General features: G+C 36.3%; 1 protein-coding gene across 2 annotated transcripts in view; it reads left to right on the top strand.

Moving 5' to 3' along the window:
- The window catches only part of grhl3 (grainyhead-like transcription factor 3), a 29,908-nt gene extending 7,007 nt beyond the window's left edge, over positions 1-22,901 (top strand). Inside the window, exons 1-15 of one of the 2 annotated variants that reach the window (XM_039683038.2) lie at positions 12,322-12,456; positions 13,921-14,080; positions 14,168-14,232; positions 14,816-15,032; positions 15,258-15,337; positions 15,496-15,646; positions 16,124-16,235; positions 16,518-16,612; positions 17,527-17,685; positions 18,676-18,757; positions 18,997-19,130; positions 19,781-19,907; positions 20,025-20,110; positions 20,219-20,283; positions 21,893-22,901. In XM_039683038.2, coding sequence (XP_039538972.1) covers positions 12,440-12,456; positions 13,921-14,080; positions 14,168-14,232; positions 14,816-15,032; positions 15,258-15,337; positions 15,496-15,646; positions 16,124-16,235; positions 16,518-16,612; positions 17,527-17,685; positions 18,676-18,757; positions 18,997-19,130; positions 19,781-19,907; positions 20,025-20,110; positions 20,219-20,283; positions 21,893-22,010 — 1,668 coding nt within the window. In that variant the 5' untranslated portion in view covers positions 12,322-12,439 and the 3' untranslated portion in view covers positions 22,011-22,901. Of the gene's footprint in view, positions 1-12,321; positions 12,457-13,920; positions 14,081-14,167; positions 14,233-14,815; positions 15,033-15,257; positions 15,338-15,495; positions 15,647-16,123; positions 16,236-16,517; positions 16,613-17,526; positions 17,686-18,675; positions 18,758-18,996; positions 19,131-19,780; positions 19,908-20,024; positions 20,111-20,218; positions 20,284-21,892 lie in introns of those variants that run through there. The other variant, XM_089120390.1, reaches the window with a different exon arrangement.
- Positions 22,902-23,647: the final 746 nt, after the last annotated feature.

Consider the following 23,647-nt stretch of genomic DNA (forward strand, 5'->3'; position numbering starts at 1 on the left):
CCAATTTAACAATATGGAAACGATTATATTTATTATAAAGACATCTGTTTTTTTCCCCCCTGATTGTTGCTATTGAATTTCTCAAAGACTCAAAAGAGAATTTCCACAGCAAAGATACAGCATCAAGCAGCAAAAACATTGAGCTTGAATTTCACATATGACATTTTTTGAGGGTACAAATTATGATTCTTTTCTTTCTTATGATCCTTCCTAAGCTTTCATGATTCTCTCTCTCACTCACTCTTTGTGTGTGTGTGTGTGTGTGTGTGTGTGTGTGTGTGTGCTCAGGGGGTTATTCTGACTAGCTGACAGACCAGTTGTCTGCATTTCCTCCCTCTAAGTCAGGCGTTTCTACAACTCTACCTTTATTCATGCTACCTGCAGGCTCATACTTTGAAGCCACTAGTCAGCCTTTCGCATTTGAAAGGTTCTTCATGATGCGCTTGCTGATTTGACTCCAATTTCTCCCTCAAGTTTACAAATGAAAAGCTAAAAGGACCTTAAAATTTATGCGATAATTAATCATTTTTTGGGGGGATAATTTTAATTGTTTTTCCTAGAGTAGGAGCTGGAATGCAAGCCATGTGGACTAAATCAGCACACCTTGATTTAGACACCCACACTAAACACAACTTTATACTAAATGATACTTAATCATAGACATTATGGGGCCATGTAAATGACTATCACAGTTGAGTGGATCTATACACACACTCACTTCACACTCTCACCTCTAGACTTAAAATCTGTCTTCTCTTTTAATGTCACTTCTTTGTATTGTGATATGTGGGTGGCTGTTTTTTAAACCCCCTCCAGCACGAAAGCGTTAGCAAATAACTCTGTCCTGTTTCAGTAAGAAAGAATGCATGAACGTTAACGATTGCAGCAGCAATGGCAAAAAAGAAGAAGAAGAAAAAAAAAGTGGGTAGCTACTCCATTTCGCTCTATTTTTGGCCTTCCCATTTTACTCCGGAAGTAGGTTTTTCTGGCGATACCTGATCCCCCCCCCCCACACTTTTGCGATGGAATGAAGGTTCGTTAGAGGGTTGTGGTAAGGCAGGCTTTTCCTAAACTTCCACAGGCTTAGACTTGCCTTGGTACGCACTCAGGTATTTAAACATTGATCCAAAAGACAACAATGACAATGACACCCCAGTCTTCAATGTGAGCGCAGCCATGAGGGAGAAATGAAGCATAACACGGCTGTGACTCGTTTAATCAGAATGACAGCCATTAGAGGATCACAGGGTGTAACCATACCTTCATCATGTGTCATAACATTTGCCTTTGAAAGACTTAATTAAAATGTTCTCAATGCAAGAATGTAAAAAAACAAAAAAACTTATGTCTACAAATAATTACGTGATGGATACACAAATGCAATGTTGAAACTGAGAACAACTGGACTGTGATCCATTCACTCATACAATGCAGCACTTTACAATCAGTTTACAGTTTATTTTGGTACATGTACAGTATGCTGCATGCCAAAGCAAATATCAAATAAAGCGTTTGCTAAAACAAAATGTGCATAGTGATTGATTCCCTTATTGTGTCAATATGGGCCTAAAATGGCAATGGGGCATGTTATTTTGATATATAAAAAATCTCAGCTCTCAGATTCTGTCAATTTTATTACGCAATTCAAACAATAAATACCGTTTTGGCGCTTGTAAATGTTACACGACAGATCCCTAGTGCACGTGAACCGATCATCTATACCAGCTAATGGTAAAAGAACACGAACATTGTTGAAAAATACAGTATGCTACAACTTACCAAAATGTATTCCCCATGTATAATATCGACCAATCATTTTTTGAACTCTTCCCTGAACTGAAATGTAATAGTGGGCTGTACTTTCCATACGATTGACATCAGGTGCAAGTTACTCGTGTATTGCCGAAACTGGTATTATGACACCTGCCGGGCCGGGGCTAGTAATTTAGCATGCAAGTTCAGGTTAATATCTCTGCAGCACTATAACTTGTCATTTGATGACATTGATGATATCATCAACCTTATTTCTTCTCAATCTTTTGATGCGTGTAGCTCATTTTTTGGATATTTTAACTTTAAGCACCTTTAATGTTTAACATTCAATACACATGCATGAAGTTCAAAACAAGAAGGCTATAGCCTTATTAAAAAACGTGAATATTGTGTTTGCTGCGGTTACTTGCAATCCTCTGCAGTTGACTTGTCAGTAGCGTGGTAGGCTACTACAATATTGCAGTTATCGCGACAGACTATGACACGGATAGCAGGGAAGTGGAACAGGTAAGGATTGAGGTAGAGTCTGTGTGTCCATGGAAAGACGAGATCAGACGATGTGAGGTGCAAGTGAATGTTATTTAGGGGCTGTTTACACACTTCATGCCTTTTATCAGATCGGATAGCTATCTGATTTATCAAAACGATTCCATTTACACCTGGTCAGTAAAATGTGTTTTGCAAAACAGATATAAATCCGATCTTCAATTCTTTATGTAATTCATTTATTGGAGAAGGATAACCCCTTGAGATGGAACATCTCATTTTCGAGGGGGTCCTCAAGATAACACCAAACACTTACAGACATACTAAAGCTCTTCCACACAACCAACACCCCAAACTGTCCCAACTCTGTCCAAAGCATATCACATAAACAATATACTATGACATTAGGATAGCCTATATTACAGGAGAAAACCATAATTGACGAAACCACAAAAACAAACAAATATAACCTACATATACATACAAATACAAAAATACATACCTATGTACACATATGCACACAAACATGCATGCATGCATGCACTGCCTACATACATACCACATACATACATACACATGTACACATCCCCGCACACATGCTCTTTTCTTCACATTAGTGAAGGAAAAAACAAAAAACAAACAAAATAAATAAATAAATAAATAAAGCAAATTAAAACACAACTCATATACTAGGAAAACATATACATTGGTCACAAGATTGCAAGTAAGTTAAAAGGGCTGACTTAAAGAGTGGAAAGGAAGAGATGGACCTTAAGGAACAAGGTAAGCTGTTCCAATCAGAAGGGGCTTTGAATTTGAAAGAACGTCTTCCAATTTCTTTAGATATATTTGGGACAGAAAAAAAGAGATGATCAAGGTGTCTCAGACCATAAGTTGACCTATATAGAACTAAATGTTGCTTCAAATAAAAAGGATAATTAAAAAATATACATTTATAAACAAATTGAAACCAGTGTAGCTGACGTCTAGCCTTTGGTGATAAAAGATTCAATTGTTGGTACATATGACAATGATGGGTTTGAAACGGACATCTCAACACAAATCGACAGAGACTGTTATAAACAATATTTATGGGTTTAAGGTGTGATTCTGTTGTACTCATATAGACAAAGTCAGCATAATCAATAATAGGAAATAAAAGCTGAGTTACAATTCTTAATCTAATCAATTGTGTAAAGCAATTAATTGAACGATATAATAATCTTAAATTATAATTTACTCTTTTCACTATAGAATCGATATGAGGCCTAAAGGAGAGGCTGGAGTCAAGCCAGAGGCCCAAGTATTTCAATTCCTCAACATTCTCCATTAATGTACCATCTGAGAATTTAATTGTTAAGTTATTGCCATGGTTATGTCGAGCAGATCTAGTTGAGAATAACATACTATAAGACTTACTTTTATTGCCCGTGCTATATACAGATTTAATGGAGTGCACGTCACCGAAAGCAACAGATATGAGCTGCAAATCAAAGACCTCAATAAGAGAGAGCGGTAACAGCAGTCCTGGTATGACCATTTCATTTCTTTACTTTTAATGAAGATGATTGTGTGCACGTTGGCTCATTTTATATAAGAAAAATAGATATGTCCTATAGATCTCTATAGATAATTGGCAAAATAAAAATTATAAAGGACTATTCTGCATTTAATTTTTTCAGCATCTCATAAAGGACTGAATAAACAAACCAGTTTTAACTTTAACTTGATTTAATCTTTACATAATGATTACATGTCATATATGTAGGCCTTTATGTAAAAGTGTGTTTGTGCGCATGATTTCATGTTCGATTTCACAAATAAATGCTTAAAACAAAGAAATGCAGTATTTAAATATAAACTATAACATGAGATATACTTTATTACATCGATTAAATATTATAACTTTTTAAACGATATAACTTTTTCAAGTTTTCTTTTTGGGGTATAAATTCAGGTCAGAATAGTCTGTAATAGACATCTATGGGATGTCCTAATGTGAGTAGCTAAGCAAACGTGTCTTTGACACGTTGTGAACTGTCACTTGTCTAGGTCAGTGTTAATGCAATAATGGTTTGTTTGTGCAGACTTGTGCTAACCGTCATCTCTGTGTGGTGAAGAGATGGACATATAGACAGGCACACAGGCGCAGGGGAATAGGAGCTTTCCACGATGAGCCCTGACTTTTCAAAAGCCATCAGGTTGCAACAAAAGGCCCCGTTTCATTCTTTCTGTTTGTTTGTCTGTTCCTTCATTTTTTCAGCACCTTGTAATCATAGCCTTTGTTAGCATTCAGTTCAGGTTGAACCTGTTGTGTTACTGTGGGCACTTTTTGCTTCTCTACCTCCTCCGCTTTATGCACGTTTGCCCCTTTCCCTCCTTTGCCCCATTCTTTTAGTTGCCATAATGACATGTAGCATTTGTCTTAGCCGAGTCCCTTCTCTGCTCTTCTGCAGGTGTCTGCTGTTAAAGCGAAGCAGGTGCATTCTGCATTCTTTCACTCCATGACTCAACTTTACTGGTTAATCCACTGATCTTCTCTAGATTCAAATCTTCTTCCTAATCCATTATTCCTTGGGATTAAATACAATAATATACAGAGGAAGTCATTATGATGCATTAACAGGTAAAAAATGCCTAAAGCTTTAAGCGTTCCTAATCTAATTTAGAAATTAGAATGAATATAACGTTTGTGGATTTTGAGAAATGAGAAATATTTAAGATTTTGCGCTATATATATATAGGTCACTGATCAAATAAGTAAATCTGTTACCTTGATCATGTTAAGTCAAAGGAAAAAGAAGAAATACCAAATAATCAAACAATTCAGGTTAAAAAAAATCACATTATGAATCACATGATGATAATTTGAAATAAATTACATATTATAATGATATTTATTTATGTATTTATAAATAAATGAAATGACTCCACTGTGTATAAAAAACTAGGAAATATAAAGGATACAGGGCTTAAATGATCTATTGAACAATATTTAACATAAAATTTGTCCTCATGGGTTATAATTTGAGTTGTTGCCAGCATACATAAGTCATCCAAATCAGCAAATTCTCTTGTTTGATCTATTTTAAATGTGAAAAAAATGTCCTTGTTGACTTGAAATTGCACAAAATGGGACTGACATATGACAGAATTGTAAAAATGTTAACATGCAAACACAAACTATTCTGTTTTGAAAAACAGCATTTGCTTTATGTATTTGTTCAGTATAACTTTAACTTTAACTAACCATTTTAGAATAATATTTCTCCATTATTATTTTTTTAATTTAATTTTTTACATTTTTGAATTGAAATGGGGTGGAGTTGAGGGAATTGTTTATTGTTTATTTATTAACAAAATGAAAACTTGTAAAAAATGTGAACTCACTCTTTGTAGTGTTAGTTTAGTACCAATGAGATGTTTCTTTTAAATTTTTTAAATAACAATTAATCAAAAATAATAATTAAATTTTAAAGTTTTAGTACTTTTGTTGTGTTTTTGTCATTTGTATTAATAGTGTATTGTGTATTTTTTTATCTCTTTGTTTTTTTAATTTTTTTTTTTGTTTTAGTTGTCAAGTTAAACCGAAAAATGAGAGATATTGCTTGGGCAACTATAGCTGAAATAAAATGTTGACCAAAAATAAATAAAATAAATTAAAATGGTTATTTTAATTGTATTAACAAAAAGATTATTAATAGTTAAAATTATTTTATTAATGATTATTTTATTTCATTAACATTTATTTTAGTGACAGACATTGTTTGAAGTTTTATTTCATTTTAATAATAACCCTGCTTTGTACTTGATATTGTAAATTGGTTTAATTTGTAGTAGATAGTAGTGGTAAAATTATATCTTATTTATTTCACTTTATTTTTTTATTTGTCATCTTTACAAGGACATTTAATGTAGCATCTAATGTAAGTTCTGTAGTAATGCGAGCTATTAATTCTGTGTGAATGAGCACACACTCCTCATCTCACTTTCTCTCCGGTGTCTCTCATTCTCTTCAACAAGACAGGACTTGTAGAGTGAAACTGGGTGAGATTTTTTTATTGCACATCTGAGAGGTGTGTGTGCTCTCTAAAGTTAGAACAAAAGTTCTTGCAAATTCTATCTGAGCAGTAGGAAGCGGTGAGGGGGATTATTTTTCAGTGTGGGTAGATTTTAAGAATGCCGTCTGTTTGTGTTTGGAAGAGGGGCACATGTGCGTGTTACAGAGGTGTCTAAGGGTAACGGGGTGATGGTTTGGACATGTTTCCAAGGTTATTTGCAATAAGCATGTGTGCTAGCGTTTGCATGCGGGGTCTTGACATGTTTCGTGTAACGAATCCTGGAAAGCACAGAAACCTCACAATCCCACGGGAACATCTTAACTCATCCAGGGAAAAGTAAAAGAAAGAGAGGCATACGCCTATCATGTAGGGGAACAGTGAACTGCTCTATGCCTCCCTCTTTTAATGGTGTAATGATGGATTGTTTCGCATTCAGTTTTGCTGCCAGTTCCCAGTGAGAATCCTACAGACCATCACAAGAGCTTAGTGACTGTCAGGATTTCTATTACTCCTCACCAGATCTGCTAACAGAAAATCAAACACTGACATAGCACAAACTTTACATGAGGCAAGAATCTGACAGAAGAGCAGCTTGCGTTTGTGGCTGTGTATATCAGTCATGGGAATAAAATGCCCCCACAAAGATGGCCATATCTCAAATCCTTTTTTGTCCCCTTGAGGAAAACAGCTTACTCTACAGTTTGTACAGTATGAAAATCTGTAAGTCTATGGAATATCTCCATAAAACATGACAACCCAACTTAGAATTTAGAAAATGTTTTGTGGAGCAGTTTGGCGTAATAAAGCTGCTTTCTGATTCTGTTAAAAAAAAAATTAATGCCATTTCTGATGTTCTTTTCTATATTTTTTTGGAAAACTGTTTTGTGAATTGTTTTGTAAAATGTCTAGCAGTATTGCGAACAATGATTCTTTGTTTTTTTTAACTTCAGATAGTACACTTAGCCTACATGCAGTTAACTGAATAATAGTTGTAAACTTTTAACCTCCCCTGATGTTAGACGAATAACATCTAAATGAATGGGGAATATTTGGGTAGCCCAAATTAAAAAAAATTCTGGCAGAGTTTAGCATTTCAATATTTAAAAACTTGAAAAACAACAACAACAACAAAAAAACACAATAAAGAGTTAAAGGCTATGATAATATATTATCTAAGAATAATTTAAGAATATATAAGCCAATTTTTTTTCTTTGTTTAAAATCACCGTTAACATTCCCCTAATTGAATAATCACATTATTACTGATTTATTAACACTATTTTCATAATCGTAACCAAACTGATAAACTCATTATTTTACATTAAGGTACGAAGCCGGTTTCCTGATGTGTATTTCATCTTTGTCGGTTCAAGAAACTGCTATTGACACTACGTGTTACATTTCTGGTCTTCTGTTACAATCCCTGCAAGGAGATATGAGACAAATGTATCTGTGCAGGTATGTTTTAAAACTCAGCATCCTTCAAGCACAACAGTCACAGTATAGCCTGAGGAGAAACGTGATAAAGATTGTAGTGTGACTGTAAGAAACTTCCGATTGTGTGATTGTCTATGTGGTCCTGGTAAACCCCATACTTTAGGAGAACAAAATTTCCCAACAAAGATGACAATATCCGTAATCCGTATCCTTGTGTGTGTGTGTGTGTGTGTGTGTGTGTGTGTGTGTGTGTGTGTGTGTGTGTGTGTGTGTGAGAATGAAACTAGATCTGACTGACAGATATTAAAGGCCACACCTCTTTTTTACCATTACAATATGTGTGTGTGTGTCCCCTGATCCCTCATGAATGATGCAGAGTGATCTGAGGTTTTGACCCTGTAAGGGATACATTTTCAGCACCTTTCAGCATCTTGGGCAACGTCTGGCAGTTTCATTGGGTCATAATTGATTTTGTACTAAGAGGAAGTTTAAATGTGCAATCACAATTGAGCTGAATCTTTCAGGTCATAAAGTCATTTCTCCCCTCAAACAAATATAAACTGGCATTTCGTAGTGGTTTTGTTGTACATTTGAGATTAAATAGACAACCTTTTTCACCAAACAAGGAACTTGAGAGCATTTGTAAACAAAATCAGATCAAAGATTTCAGATCACATTTACATTATATGCGTTTACTACGTAATTTACACATGAGAATAGTGCTACGGTACCAAATTTACAAAGAGTAAATGCATTTATAAATATAAACATGAAAAATGTTGGGGGTTTTTTAGGACTGCAATGTTTGTGTGTGCTCTGTGTAATTATTTTGTATATATAAATACACACATGCATGTATATATTTGTATAAGAAAATGTGTTATTCGTATATAAAATATTTATATGTAATATAGATTGTGTTATATATTTTCAGTATTTAGGTGCAAATTATTCTTAAATAAATACATGCATGCATATGTATTTATATATAAAAAATAAACACCGCACACACACATATATTATGTAAACACAAACTTTTATTTTGGATGCGATTAATCGCCATTATTCTTTGCACAGCCCTAGTTTTTCTTTTTCTTTTTTTTCCCTTTTTTTTCTGTTTGGACTACATTCTTCTTCTCATTTAATAGGTAAAACAAGCCATATTAGTTTATATAATGCTAATGCAGATCAGCATGTGAGAGAGACGTAATGCATGAACAGCTGCACATCAGATTTAAACTGATTTCACCCTGTGAATACTCTGCAATACCGTTTGCAAACCACAAACACTGACATTTTGATTTTCACTCTGATTTTTATTATGATTTTTTTGCTTGAACAACAGTTACAAAACTTGAACAAATAAAATTAAATAAATAATAATAATAATAATAATAAAAGGGCCAGGGTTAGGTCTACAAAAATATATAAGATACAAAAAAACGGTATAAACCAAACAGACATTAAAAGGCTTTGACAATTCACAAAATCATAAATGTATTCAATAAATGAATGGTTTTAACAGCTTTTGTGTTTGTACTGTCCTTAATAGAAACCATATAGTGTTCTAATTCTTTCAAAACCACAGCAAAAAGAGGTTTCTGATTGCTAAATTTACACCGATGAATATGGAACTTAAATATAATCACCAAATTAATATGCTTAATTTTCCATACTTTTTTCATATTTGACTAAACCAATTATTACATGTTCATATAACAAAAGGAAGTTGCAATCTATTCTGTCATTACTAAATTTAGAAACTTCCCACCATAACCTCTTTGTTTACTGACAGTGCCAAAAAATATGAGGTACACTTTCTGGTTGCAAAAAAAAAAACAAAAAAAAAAAAAACAATTTACATCTATATCTTTGTTAAATTTGGATATAAAATGTTTAGCGGGGTAAAATTTGTGCAATATCTTAAATGAAATTTCCTTGACTTTATTTGTAATGATATATTTATTAGGCAACAGCCATATCATACTCCAATTCATAGTTCCAATAAACCTTGACCAATAGGAAATGGCATGTGGTTTAAAGTGAATGTATAAACTTATTGTTTTTGCTTATCGAAAAACAAACTTACAAAACGTATCAGCTATATGCAGTACAGGGCAGGCACATTTATATCATCATATAAATTGTACTGGAGAATGTGTATATAATTACAAGTTGCAAAGTAGAAGCATTTTCACTGGTCTCAGACCTTTGAGCCCCACTTTATATTTTATTTCATCAATAGTAAGCTACTCCAGAAATCAGAATACTCAGAGCTATTTTGTGAATAGTGATGGTTCATGTTCATTTATTGATTTGAAAATGGTTTTAAAGCTGTTTCACTTTAGGATTAAGGACAAATGGAGGGATTTCTGTTTTTGTTACACATTGAGTGCACAATAGAAACCATAAAAAGACAAGAGAGTGTGATATTGACTCTCTCGTGGCGTCTTAGGCCCTGTTTACACCTGGTATTAAGATGCAATTTGGTGGATCGGATCACAAGCAGACGAGGGAAACGCATTCCCATTTACGCCTAGTGTTTTAATCCGTCTCTTTTGTCAACTTTCGGCCATCTGTCGATTTCTTCAAGGGTCGAACATGTTTTTTTTTTCTTAGATCTTTCCATTTAATGGACAAAAAAAGCTTGTGCAATTTACGTGAACAACGGAGATTACAGAAAATACTTCTAAGACTACCTTTAAAAGTTCTTAAAAAGCTCAAAACGTTTTAGACCCCATATATACCCTTGTTAAGTGTTGTCCACTTGTGATCCGATCGACCAAAAGACATCTTAATACCAGGTGAAAACAGCTAGGGCCTTAGAATTGAGGATACTTCTTATATTCATTTTTCTTTCACTATCTCCTGCTTTCTTTTACAAATGCCTCAGTGATGGAGCATTTACTCAGGTTTCTGTTTTTTTTTTTGTGTGTGTGTGTGTGTGTGTGTGTTGTTGTTTTTTTTTGGTTGTTGCATGGTTTCTAGGTGTGAAATGATCCCTTTAGAAAAGCTTCTCAGTCTAAGAGCTCTTTCCCTTTACATTGACACTTCCAGCAGAACACAGCGGATCTTATAACGTGGCTGTTCACACCTGTTGCTTTAACTATATAGGAATTATGGCAAAGTTTTTGCTTGAACCTTTAAAAACACAATTCTCAAAACTCAATATTTTATAATGAGATGTATTTTAGTTTAACAGTACAGAATTGAGATAAATACTGTATGTTTCTGACATATGATTCTTGCTATTAGTGAATAAAATGTGCAGTATTTTAATAATAATCTGGTATATGTGATATGCACTGTATTTGCATAGTTCGTTTTCAAATGCAAATGGAAAGTTACTACACCATATAATCACATTTTTTTTACGTATATGAAAATTGCAAATGTGTCCAGGAACTCGCAGTCATTTACTGTAAACTACTAAAGAGTTATCAGCATCCCTGACTTCCTTCTTTACATCTTATAATCTATGTCCTCTGTACATTTTGTTTAACTTCGAGATGCCTGAGGGGTCTGATGTGTGTGCGTGTGTGAAACTGTGTGGGTGTGTGTGAAGGCAGACCGCAGAGCACGCACCTTGTGTGACACAATGCCAGATACCTTCAGGTCTTAACAAAACTAAGATTAACATAAATACAAACATGGCTGCAGTTTATTTATGCATAAAGATAACATGCAAAGATATTGTCCACATCTTATCCTGCTCATTAACCTAAATAAAATTAGTCTAGTGTATAAAATACACCAAAACTATCATTATTCCAATTAAAACAAATGTCAAAAATGATGTCAAAATAAGACAAAACTTCCAAACGCAAAATAAAAATGTTAAAGATTTTAAAAGTTGGGTATGCAGTCCTTTATCGGTTTGCATCAGTTACCGTCTGAGATGCAGATGCATATTTGACATCATTCTGACACGACAGAATTTGTATCTGCAAGTGATGCATTACGACTTGAAGTAAGTAAGTGTTTTGAAGGGAAAAAAAATATTTCCTTTGCAACTAGAAATAAATGATCAAGAATTAAGCATAATACACATAATCATAATATTTTTGGGAAAGTATGGTGTGTAATGGGAGAGCAATTAGGCTCACGTAAATAATTATGACTTCATCATGACTACATTATGGCTATGTGAAAAGAATACAGTAAAATATAAAATAAAGCAAAATAAAACATATTTTCATTTAATTGGAAAAGGTCATAAAAACCATGCAGCCAAAACCTCCCTCTTTCATTCTATTGGATATTGAGAGAATGACACAACCTTTAATTTGCATGTTAAAACCACGTTCTTTCACCTGAGCCTTTGGTTTCACACCTGTGGCTGCAGACTCTCAGTCTTTTATATGAGGTGTTAATGAGTTAGACCCCCACCCCACTCAAAGCACACTTACACACATGCTGAAGTTTCTCTCCAGCGCTGAGAGAATTAAGGGAGGATACACCTGTCCTATCACACACCTGTCTCAGGCTGCCAGCCAATCAGAGCAAAGAAGGCAACCTGTTAGGTGGATAAATGGAGAGATGATGTGGTTACAAATCAAACCACTTCATTTATCAGGACATAAACACATAGACACACGTTCAACTAGACGTGCAAACACATCTGGGAGAAGAGACAATATAACAAACTAAGGATTGTATCACCACTGCCTGTCAGAGGAGTCATGACCAAGGAGATTGAGTAAGTCATTATTTGTTAAATTTATTTCCATTAGATTTTGCAATGTTATTTTTTATTTATTTATTTTTTTTGCTTGGCTGTGTTGAACACATAGCTTTTTTGAAATATAGATTAATAGCTTAATATTGCTTTGCAAAAATCCTATTTGTTTTATTTAGGGTATATATGAAGAGTTCAGATGCAAAAGCCTCTAAGTGCCATTTGAAATTTTCTTCTAGAATGATCATTTTTATCAAGCTTGTATATTTAAGTTCAGTGATTTCACTTAAATGGCAATGATAATTACCTATTAATTGTTATTTAAGTGGAATTACTGAACTTAAATATACAAGTTTGATAAAAATCATCATTAAAGAAGAAAATTTCAAATGGCATTTAGAGGCTTTTGCATCTGAACTCTTCATATATTTTTAACATTTTAAAAAATATATTATATTCGATTTATTATCAGCAACGGTCTAGACATTCTCAAATGAGCTGTTAATGCAGGATTAACAAATGCATGTTGTTCCTTATATGATTCATCTGATTTCTTTGTGGGTTGCGTTATACAGTAGTTTGCAGTTTCACCGCTCTGAGCTGTCTCTTCCTCTTGAGTAATGTCTTTCTCCTCTTCTCCCACTCTCCCTCTGCTCGCATGTAAGCGGGCCCCCACATGAATGAGTACATGAAGATAATTTCTGCTGAAAATTGACACCAGGACCCAAACACACATTCTCTGTCTCTTACATTCACAGACAGCCTGGTGTAACTGTCCAAAAACAGAAACACATCAGTCTTTGTGTTAGAGGTTGGGGTCTATGTCAACATGCAGGTGCCTAGAATTAGTCAATAGGGGTTCTTAACAGGGATTTAAAAATCTATGCAGTTTTTTGTTTTTTCCCGTTTTTTTTTTTTTAAGAAATGAGAAAATGCTCTTTCATTAAGTGTGAGCACAGGTGCCTAAACAGCTCTGTTTGCATTTTAGCTTATCAAAGCAGACCACCTCATTGCTAAGATCAGGGAAGTTCCCAAAACAAATCTAACTGTGTGAGGACTTCTTCAAATCCTTGTCTTTTGTTTGTGGTGCTTGTGTTGAGTTAAAATTAAGTTCCTTCACTTAGGCTTTGCTTGACCGTTGATCCGTTTCAAGAGTTTTTGCCCTTCAGAAGTTAGATGAGAAGAGAAAGTCGGATGTTTGCCACCATTCTTCTTCACATTTAGCCATTTCTTTATTTAGTTTTTGCCTGAAATGATGTGATTAGGGAGGTTTTCCATTTTGGCTTGAAGTCTGAAGGGTTCACTTCATTTATTTTTGTCACTGAGCATCGTATGTGCACCAGAGGCACATTTTTGTGGCCTTTGAAACTGTTATTAAATCATTTTGCCATACATCACACTACTGACATTTGCAAAATCACGTTGCAGTTCTTGGAAAGGCTTGATGTTGTATCTGTGCTAATATCTCATTCGTCTTTCTCATAGGGCTCTCATGGTACAACAGAACGAGAGTTTCAACTACTTGAGGTATTCAGACAATTACGCTATGGACTCTTGGCCTTACGAGGATGAAATCAGCAAGAGTAAACCCAGACTTCAGTCAGATGAAGACCTGGCTATTGATATCTTCTATGACCACTGCAAGGTAATTATTATCTTTTAAAATATACATGTTTTAATCATTATTCAATTTATATATACAAAAGTTAAATTGCGAAAAAAAAAATTTCAGACCCCAAAAGAGCCGATGATGACGTGTACCCGTGGTAGCAGCATGTACAAATCCAGAGAGGAGAGGTAAGTTTGACCATAAAGTTTTATGATTTATGAATCGAAATGCTTACAATACTAAGCATACAGTAAAGAAGTACTGTCCGAAAGTATCAGACAGAAGGCAAGATGAACATAAATTATCCAGATTTAAATGCCACATTTTCTCCATCCTGTACTGTTTTGCTAGGTTGAGTAATTTAGCCAAAGATTATCTGAGGTCAGAGCTGGTTCAGCTGTTAATCCTTTTCTTCAACCCATCCCAAAAACGACTGAGTCACTACACAGCACCCTTTTGTGCAAGTGAAAAATAGCTGCTATAGAGCTTGTTGTTGGTCTCCCCGATGTCAAACCCAGCCGAGAAACTCAAACAGTGAAAAAAAAAAATCAGCGTTAGGTAGCAAACAGCTCCCGCCCAGAGTGTTTGGCTTTGCTTTTCATGAAAAGAAAGCTCCATAAACAATGCAGAGATTTAGCAAAGCTTTTATTGACTTTAACACTTTTTTGTCATCATTGTTTAGATAGATAACAGATGACTTTGTGTAAATAGCATTAAGGATTGAGTACCAACTAGAAGGTTCATAATATGTATTGGCCTTTATCCCCACAGGACACCGAACAGCTCTTCCCCTGAGCTGGCCACACTGGAGAACGCTCAGATCATGAAAATTCTCTCTGACAATATTTCCTTCAGCCACATAAAGCAACCATTAGCGAGCACTGAAAGCTTCCCAGTCAACATCAACAACATCTTGGAGTCCCTCCTCCCCCCACAGTCACAGAAATCATGGCAATCTCACCCAAACTTTCTCGAGGTCACCCCTGAGGTTTGTATAGCACATTTAAAATATAGAGTATATTAATATAATAATATTTTATTTTATTTTAAAATAGTATATATATCATTTTTATTTAAACTATTATCATTTTTGTGGTTGTTTCTGAGCCATTCCAACAACATAAAATGTGCCATGAATGCCTAAAACAGGTGCTTTGTCGTTTATAATTACCATCGATTTATGACGCATGTTTTTGCTTTCTTAAAAAAACAGCCTCTTAGCAACCGCAGTGCTTTTGTGGGACAGGCAAGCCCTGTATACTCCTACCCCAACTCTTCTCCAGAGAGATACAGGTGAGACAGGCTGTCTGAGCCTTTAGAAATCAGTCAAGAGTTTTTCTTTCTCAATCTTTTGCCTCTATAAAAAATAACTGCCATTACAAGCTGTAAAAGACTGAGCAATGCTGTTCCATAGAAATGTTTTAATTTGACAGTTTTTGTTGTTGTTGTAGGAATGACTTCCAATTCGTTCTTGGCTCCCCACAAGCTTCCCAGCACAAAACTACAGAAATACCCATGGTGTACCTCAACAAGGGCCAGTTTTACCCCATCACGCTGCAGGGAGTGGACAGCACTGCTGGGGTGTCATGCAGTAAAGTAAAAGTAAGTTACACGTTCATAAACACACAGTGGGAATTTCTAAAATTGCGTAAGGGTCAGAATTCATGCTCGCCATAAAACATTTTTTTTCCTTAAGTAATCTTCCCCAAAGACAAAGAGTTACTAGATAATTTAGCATCTTTTAAAGTGCCGTATTTTGACATTTTGTGGCTTAGTAACCTTGGCGTGCAACTGCAAAGAAGATTCGGGGCAAGAAATCTTAGGCCAAACTCATATTCTTTTGCATATTGTAAGACTCTGAACTGAGTTGATGGAGAAGAAGGTGTGACAGATTGGCTCTTTTGTTTAAAGCACACACTGCGTGACAAAGGAGAGAGAAAGGAGTACCGTATTAGTGTGGTGACATCGCTTGGTAAACAGCAAAACGCCAAGTATTTGTCCTACAGGGAGTCACCACTCTCTAAAAGCCACAAAAGTAGCAGGTTGTTATAATACTTTCTTTTCCTTTATCTCTTTCAGACGGTGATCATGGCTGTGTTTGAGAATGACAAGAGTCCCGAGATGCAGCTAAAGTACTGGAACCACTGGCACGCTCGACAGCCTACCGTCAAACAAAGAGTCATTGATATCGGTGCGTAATTATCACTCTACCTAAAAAACAATTATTTTGTCAATATCCAGTTAAAATATCTTATACATCCAAAAGGATATATTTATTTAAAGATATGTTGAATTACAATATTTTCATTTATCACATTGGCTACATGGCTCATCATTTTTTATTAATTTTATTGGGGAAAAAAAAGACAATACTGACTTACTAAGTCAGATGTCATTTCAGGTGGAAGGTTTTGATTGATGTGTTTAATTGAAAACAACTTATATGCATACATTCTTCTATATTGACTCTCAGCTGACTACAAGGAAGTTTTCAGTGGAGTGAGCAACTTGGAAGAGGTTGCTTTCAACGCTCTGTCCTTTATCTGGAACACCAATGAAGAAGCAAAGGTAAAAACCACAAACACGCACAGATCCACCTGTCACTTGTTTTTGTGAAATGATGGGTTGAAAGGAGGATCATTTAGAGGAGTGTCAGAGAGCAGTGGTATCTTCGGTATGCAGCCTCCTTAGGCACCTGTCATTATAGGGAATAAAATAGAAAGAGGGAGGGAAGCGAGCAGGAAAGAAGAGAAAAAGAAAGAGAAATAGGGCACATTTCAGCATGCCCCTAGGGTAGTAATGGGTGGGACAACGAAACTCACAGCAGGTGGAGCAGAGACGTAAAGAAAGAATACAATCACTGCAACGCACTTTTATTGACTTAATAAAATCGCAACTCCAGCACTATGACGAAAGCCATTTTAAGATTTATAGCTTGGAACTAAATAAATAATTCTTCTGTCAAATATCATAATCCATTAGTCTAATGTTAGAATGTTTATAGTTGCCAAGCAATATGGCAACAGCCCTTTTTTTCTAATCAGAATTTGAATTCAAATATATTAGATTTTTCTGGGACATCGGCACCTGTTCATTCATTTTTTTATTCCTTCAGTTTATGCATCATCATAATATTTAGATGATTATTTTTTATTGTTTTGTCTCCAGTTCTAACATGTTGGATCTCGCCATGTTGTTCTCCATATGGACACTCCTTTTCTTTTGAAATGAATTGGAATTATTGAACAACCAATCACGCCATATTTGCATATGACGCATCTAATGTGTCTTATCCCTGACCCTTCCTTTTGTCAAAGCATAGGTTTGTTTTTAACAGGCCTGCGCATGAACTAAACAATGCATGTTCTTTTACTCTGCATTTTTATTTTTCTATTTAAACTGTCATGTTGTTCAATAACAAATCCAGCTTCCTATTTAAACAATACTTCCTTGAGATTTCATGTATCTGATGTGTTTCACAGGTGCACATTGGCATCAACTCTCTGAGCACTGACTTCTCCTCACAGAAGGGGGTCAAAGGTCTTCCTCTGAATCTTCAGATCGACACGTATGATTTCAGCTCAGGGAACAACCGTCTTATTCACAGAGCTGTTTGTCAGGTCAAGATCTTCTGCGATAAGGTGAGCCAGTGCCCAATTATGTGTAACCTTTATTTTTAGAAAAAAACGTAAAACAAAATATTTAACTTTTATGAAATATATTTAGATTTTTAATAATATATTTATAAAAAATACAATCATATTATTCAATTAAAAATATAATCTTGAATCTTGTAACAGTGTGAATAGATGCACGCATACAATTCAAGTCTTGATCAGAAACATTAAGTTTCATTATCAGGGTGTGCGTTGGATTTCTGTAGCTTGTTTGGCTCATCTTAGACTGCGTCATAAACTCTAAAACAAAACAACGTCCTGACTCATGACCTACTAAGTCATAAAGCGGCGTGACCTCTGATTTGGTTACGCGATAACTGTTTTCACTGAAGCAGAAAAAAAAGACACTGAATAACTGAGCATTTTTCTTTTGACTCTTTCGATGTCTCTCACCCTTACTCTGTCTGGTACCTCTAACTGATTCCTATTGATCTCTTTTGTTGAGCTGATCAGATAAACGTCAGCACACTGCGCTATCTCCCTCATCTCTTTAAAGGTCGTTTGAGTGTTTCAAGTCGGCCTTAGTTATTAGCTGATTGACTGTGTGGGGGTTAATTCATGATGGGAAGGTCAGATTTAACACACGTCTGACTGGTTTAGCAGCAGAAGGTGAACAGAGTGCATTGCATTTGCTGCATAGCTGTGGTTTCTCTAGCTGGATCAAATGCATATTTTCTACACAGCTGACATTTAAACTAGACATGAACTCGGAGTTTTTGAAGGGTTGTATATATACTTCACAATAAATATTATTAAGAAGTATGGAAGAAGAGTTAAAAAAATGAAGGTTATTTCTTACTGGTAATACCCTTTGCTATGTCATTAAAAAGCATCTGGGCAGTTCGTGTTTTAAGAGTTGAAATTATTCATTAATTGTTATGAATTATTGGATATGCCAGAGAAATTTTGATTTGCTCAGATTCTAAATGTTTTATTGCTCTTAAATGCTTGCAGGGTGCTGAGAGGAAGATGAGAGACGAGGAGAGGAAGAGAAGCAAGAGGAGGACCAAAAATGTTGCAGACTCCAGCAACAATGGTGAGTGCCGTCAGTCACATAATTACAGCCTGAGACTCTCAGGGAACACCCATTAGCAAAATCATAAAAGAGAATACAGAGCAAATGTTCCCCGTTTGGTGTCCATGTTGTGACTAATGATGTGTAAAAGAGGGCTCACAAGCTTAAATTACCTGCGGGCTACTAGCCAAGCGGTGTTTTCCACAAGGATCTAATTGTCGTTAATTTTGCCTTTATGAAACGTTTTTTCTTCTCCTCAGGTTGCAAACAGTCCCTAGTCTCAAGCTCTGTTGGAAAGGACTCTACCTACTTTAAAACTCTTGATGATCACGTCACACAACCTGTTTTATTCATCCCAGAGATGCACTTCAGCACCATGCAGCGCTGTGGCCTGGTACGTCTGTCTTTCACACATATACACACGCACACACACACGTGCTCTTCCCTACATCCTTATGCGGCTTACCGCAGCATTGTTGAGTCATGTTCACCACCCCCCCGAGCTGTGAGAGTATGGGAGCGAGAGAGGGAAAAGTGTGGGAAAAAATGTGGTGGGAAAGAAGTGGGCTTGGAAAAGAGAGAAAGTGATCTCGAGATCAGACATGCTAACTGGTGCGCTCCAGAGTTTACATGACAGCGAGCGAAACTCACCTGAGATGGGGACGGCCATGCTGACTGACACAGGGATTAACCCGTGGGAGCTCAAACACACGCACGCACACACACTTCTTCTGAGGGTGTTGAAGAGATGCTTTTCAGCTGTGTTTACACGGGCTGAGAGAGGAGGGATGGAGACTGTTCCGACAGGCCTTTATCCCACAGTCCAGATTTCAACATCATTTCATAGCACCAGTTGGCCTTTTTACACGAAGCCAAAGCCCATGTTAACGTATTTAGCATATTAGCAAAAGATTAGGAAATCATGAGACCACCCTACATTTTGTTCGGCATTGTTGCAGCATTCAAGATGTCACTGTGATAATATTGCTGTCATTATCATCAGCATGTGACATTTTAACAACTAATCTCTTTGTTATTGTCCAGGTGCCCCCTGTTAGCCTGGAAGAAATGGACAAGACATCACGGAAACGTGTCAGCAGCTACGCAGACGTTGGTGACCAGAGCAGCTCACCTCCAAGCAAACAAGCCCGCCAAGACGAGCAACAGAGAGGTACAGAAGACTCAGGATCATTTTAACATAACAAAACAATCTCAGTCTCACTTTGTTTCACGATAAAAATCGCAGTCCCACAGTGTTTTGATAGTGGATTCTTTATTTTATCTTCAGTTTTACTCTATGTCAGACGAGAGACCGAGGAAGTATTTGATGCCCTCATGCTGAACACGCCAACCCTCAAGGGCCTGAGAGAAGCGGTGAGTTTTTTTTTTAACCTCTCTTTCCTTTACGCATTTTAGCAAAGATCTCACTTCAAACCTTGAGAGGAATTGGACCTAAGACATGACTCATTTATTCCTTCTCAGATTTCAGAAAAGTACGGTATGCAAGAAGACACCATTGGGAAAATCTTCAAGAAGTGCAAAAGAGGGTGAGTGAGATTAAGCTAAACTTCACTGGGCGACAACGTTTGGGGACTGTTGCAAGCTGTGACTAAGTCACAGATACAGATAGAGGGATGTCGAAACGCTCTTACATAGAGACGAACGACTGTTAAACCCATTTCTTATAATCTGAGCTCCATCTCGACAAGCTGCCAGGAAGCAAAGTCGACAGACCGGGTTGACAGGAGATCTATAGTGTTTGGAATGTGATGATTGCTGCTCCCCTTTAAAGACAGTGAATTAAAAGCAAAAGAAAAGGAGGAAGACAAGATGATTTCAACATAGGTAGTCATATGACTGCGCTGTATGTTTTTTTTGTTTGGGGTTTATGAAGCTCCGAGAGAAACAGTAGAGATGAGGGCTCTGATAGGAAGGTGGCGCTGGTGTCTGGTTGTGTAAGAGACCTCTGAGAACAGCATTTATCTCTTTGGTTGGTGATCACCCATGACACCATGTAGATATTTGCGTTTACCTGTTCACTCATCCATTGAAGAACATGTGTGGGAATAACTCACTTCAGTGCATCATAAAGTAGAAGGCATTAAAATAAAGCATATAATTATATGGCTGTATTCCACGTCCCTGCTGAAGCGTTCAAGGAGTGTTCGACCTAGATAGGTCAAAGAAACATGTCCAGGACTTTTAAAAAAAAGCTTTTGTCTTAATCAACCTAGCCTAGAGCTGTGTAACTTGGAGCTCAACTTTCCTCAGGCCGTTAGCTGATGATATGGCTGAGGGATAGGGACAGGTCGAGCCACATTCTTGCTCGTTCTTTCGCCCCAATCTTCAATCAGACTCCTTCCACCCTCAGGGCTGGAAGAGCTGGCACAGCCTCACTTTGTCTGTCATACATCCGAACATCGTATACACGCTGGCCGGTGGAGACGACTGTTTTGCCAAAAAATGGATTGCGTAAGTCGTGAGATAAGGATTTGTGTTTCTAAGGATCTAAATCAGGGTTTGCCCTTAGAGAAGGAATGATGAATGCTTTAGAGGGTTGAACATGAATGCTTAAGGTTTCGTTCAGCAGTCGGTAGGGCACAGTTCATCTGAACGTCGGTCAGTGTCTCTCAACAGCTCAACACACACAATCATAATGTTTAAAATAAGTAATGTGGAGTGATGTGCAAATGTCAATGACCGGGTGTCAGAATTAAAGCGTTGTGGCTTTTGTGCCGACGAGAAACTACTATTTATCTAAAATATCATCTTAAAAATGTATCAGTTGACTTAACTCAAAAAAAGTGAGCTAACCTGTTGCCTTAATCTTTCAATACGCATGAAGCTTTATTTAATTTTAAGTTGTGTGGAAAAAGTTTTAAGGCAGCGTGTGTCCTTGCTTTAAGTCAACTGATCACTTTTTACAGTGATGTAGTTTGTGTGTGTTTGGTTCTAAAAATACACAATGGTACCAACATATATCACCTTTCACTCTTATTATAGTTTTTTAATGTTTTTACATTGAAATTACTTTGTTGTCATATTACACTCTCTTATGTGTATTCATTAAAAACTGTGTATTCAAAAAAAATGTTTGAACCTACAGCAGAATTTCTACAACTTATTTTCTCTCTCTTTCTTACTATCTATCCACAGGATCTTTGTGAACATGGACGACAACATTATTGAGCATTACAGCAACCACTCTGCCTTCCTCATCGAGATCACTGAAATTATGATCAGCCACTTCCAGATCACACTAATGGAGTTATAAATGACATCATCCCCTTGCCACACCACACCTGGTTCTGCTGGCAGCTTCTCTCGATCGAAAAGCACGACTGTGAGCCAGATTCTGCGGTGCCAGAACTGTCGCTATGGAAACAGACAAGCTCACCTGCCGGTTAAATCATAATCAGTTTCTACAGACATGTCAATATTGACCCTTGTAAATACCAGTTACCTCTTTTGTACCTTTTGTATTTTATCTACAACTATTTTATAACATGAGCAATTATGATCAACAAGGTACATTGTAAATATTAATTGTAAATAGACATAATTATCATAATATTGTGTGTTGACATGATTTTTAAAAAGTTATATGTTATTATTTCAACGACAAACTTGCCTTTTTAATGCTGCCTCTTTGCTGCTTATGATAGGCCTATCATTTCTTGGACAGGACGTGAGGTGTTTGTATCACTTTATGGTTCGCATGTTTATGAATCTTTCCGTGTGTTACTTAAGCATACTTCCAGTCAGGGTGCTGTAACTATCAGTCTTAGTTTCACATCTGAAACGCGCTACAAACACACACAAGCGTCTTAGACTTTTAAGTCGAACATTTCTCCCCCTAAAGAGCTGTGTATCTGTCAGTGTTTCGATCATCACATTTTGAAAACTGGCTGTAAGGGTTGTCAGGACAACCGGCCATTTGTCCTCCGACATTTAAACAAGTTCGGACGAACCACTGCAATATCGAACTTGCCCAAACATCAGATAACGCTGACTTCATTTTGTGGCGTTTGCTTCACAAAACTTTTAATTTCAAATTACATTTCAAATGCATTGTGTTTCTGTCAAACAATATTGATATACTAAAGCTGTGTTTCCTTTTTTTACTGCCTTTGCTTTTGTAAGGAAAATAAAATCAAAATCAAAAATCCATAACATGTTTTGTCATTGAATTTCCTTGCATTTAGGCTAAATCGTCAATTCATTAAGTCGCGCAAACTGTGATTGATGGTGAAGTCAGAAATGTGAGTAAAACATAGCGTAAGAACTCAAACTAAAGTTCACAGGTTTCCACAATTTGGATTTATTTCACAGCTGTCAGATCACTGCAATGTTTCCCGCCTTGCTTTTCAGCAGCGCTACTTGCGCAATGCACGGTGAGCAGTGGGCTGCAACATTCGTGCATCTCGCAACCGAACCGCTAGACGACATTAAAATCTACACACTGCACCTTTAACTCAGAGTCAGTCAACTCAGAGTTGATTGAACTAACTCAATTCAGCTGTTCTGTAACCGAAAACTCAGAGTTTCCCATCTCAGGGTAAGTCAACTCAGAAGTTTAGTTGGTTGAACCTCCTTATTGAAACGTGCCCCAGCTATTGCTTTCACTTTATTTTTCAACACGGAAGATGTTTTCCGTGAATGTGCGAGACTTCCGATTTGTTCGCCGGTAAAATATATCAAAGAAATAGGCCTACCAGTTTGCAATATTAAGCAGCATAACACACTGTTGTAGAGCTAAAAATAACGCAAATGACACCTGAAATATTACTTCAAACTTTTGAAGTTGCTTATTGTCGTAACAGAAATCATGGAGGAAACCATTATTATTGCATAGGCTATAGCCTACTTGGAAATCTTATTAAAGCCAAAATTATATTTAGCGTCCCATGA

This window comes from Pimephales promelas, chromosome 15 (assembly GCF_988280905.1).
Source record: "Pimephales promelas chromosome 15, fPimPro1.hap1.1, whole genome shotgun sequence".
Classification (NCBI taxonomy): Eukaryota; Metazoa; Chordata; class Actinopteri; order Cypriniformes; family Leuciscidae; genus Pimephales; species Pimephales promelas.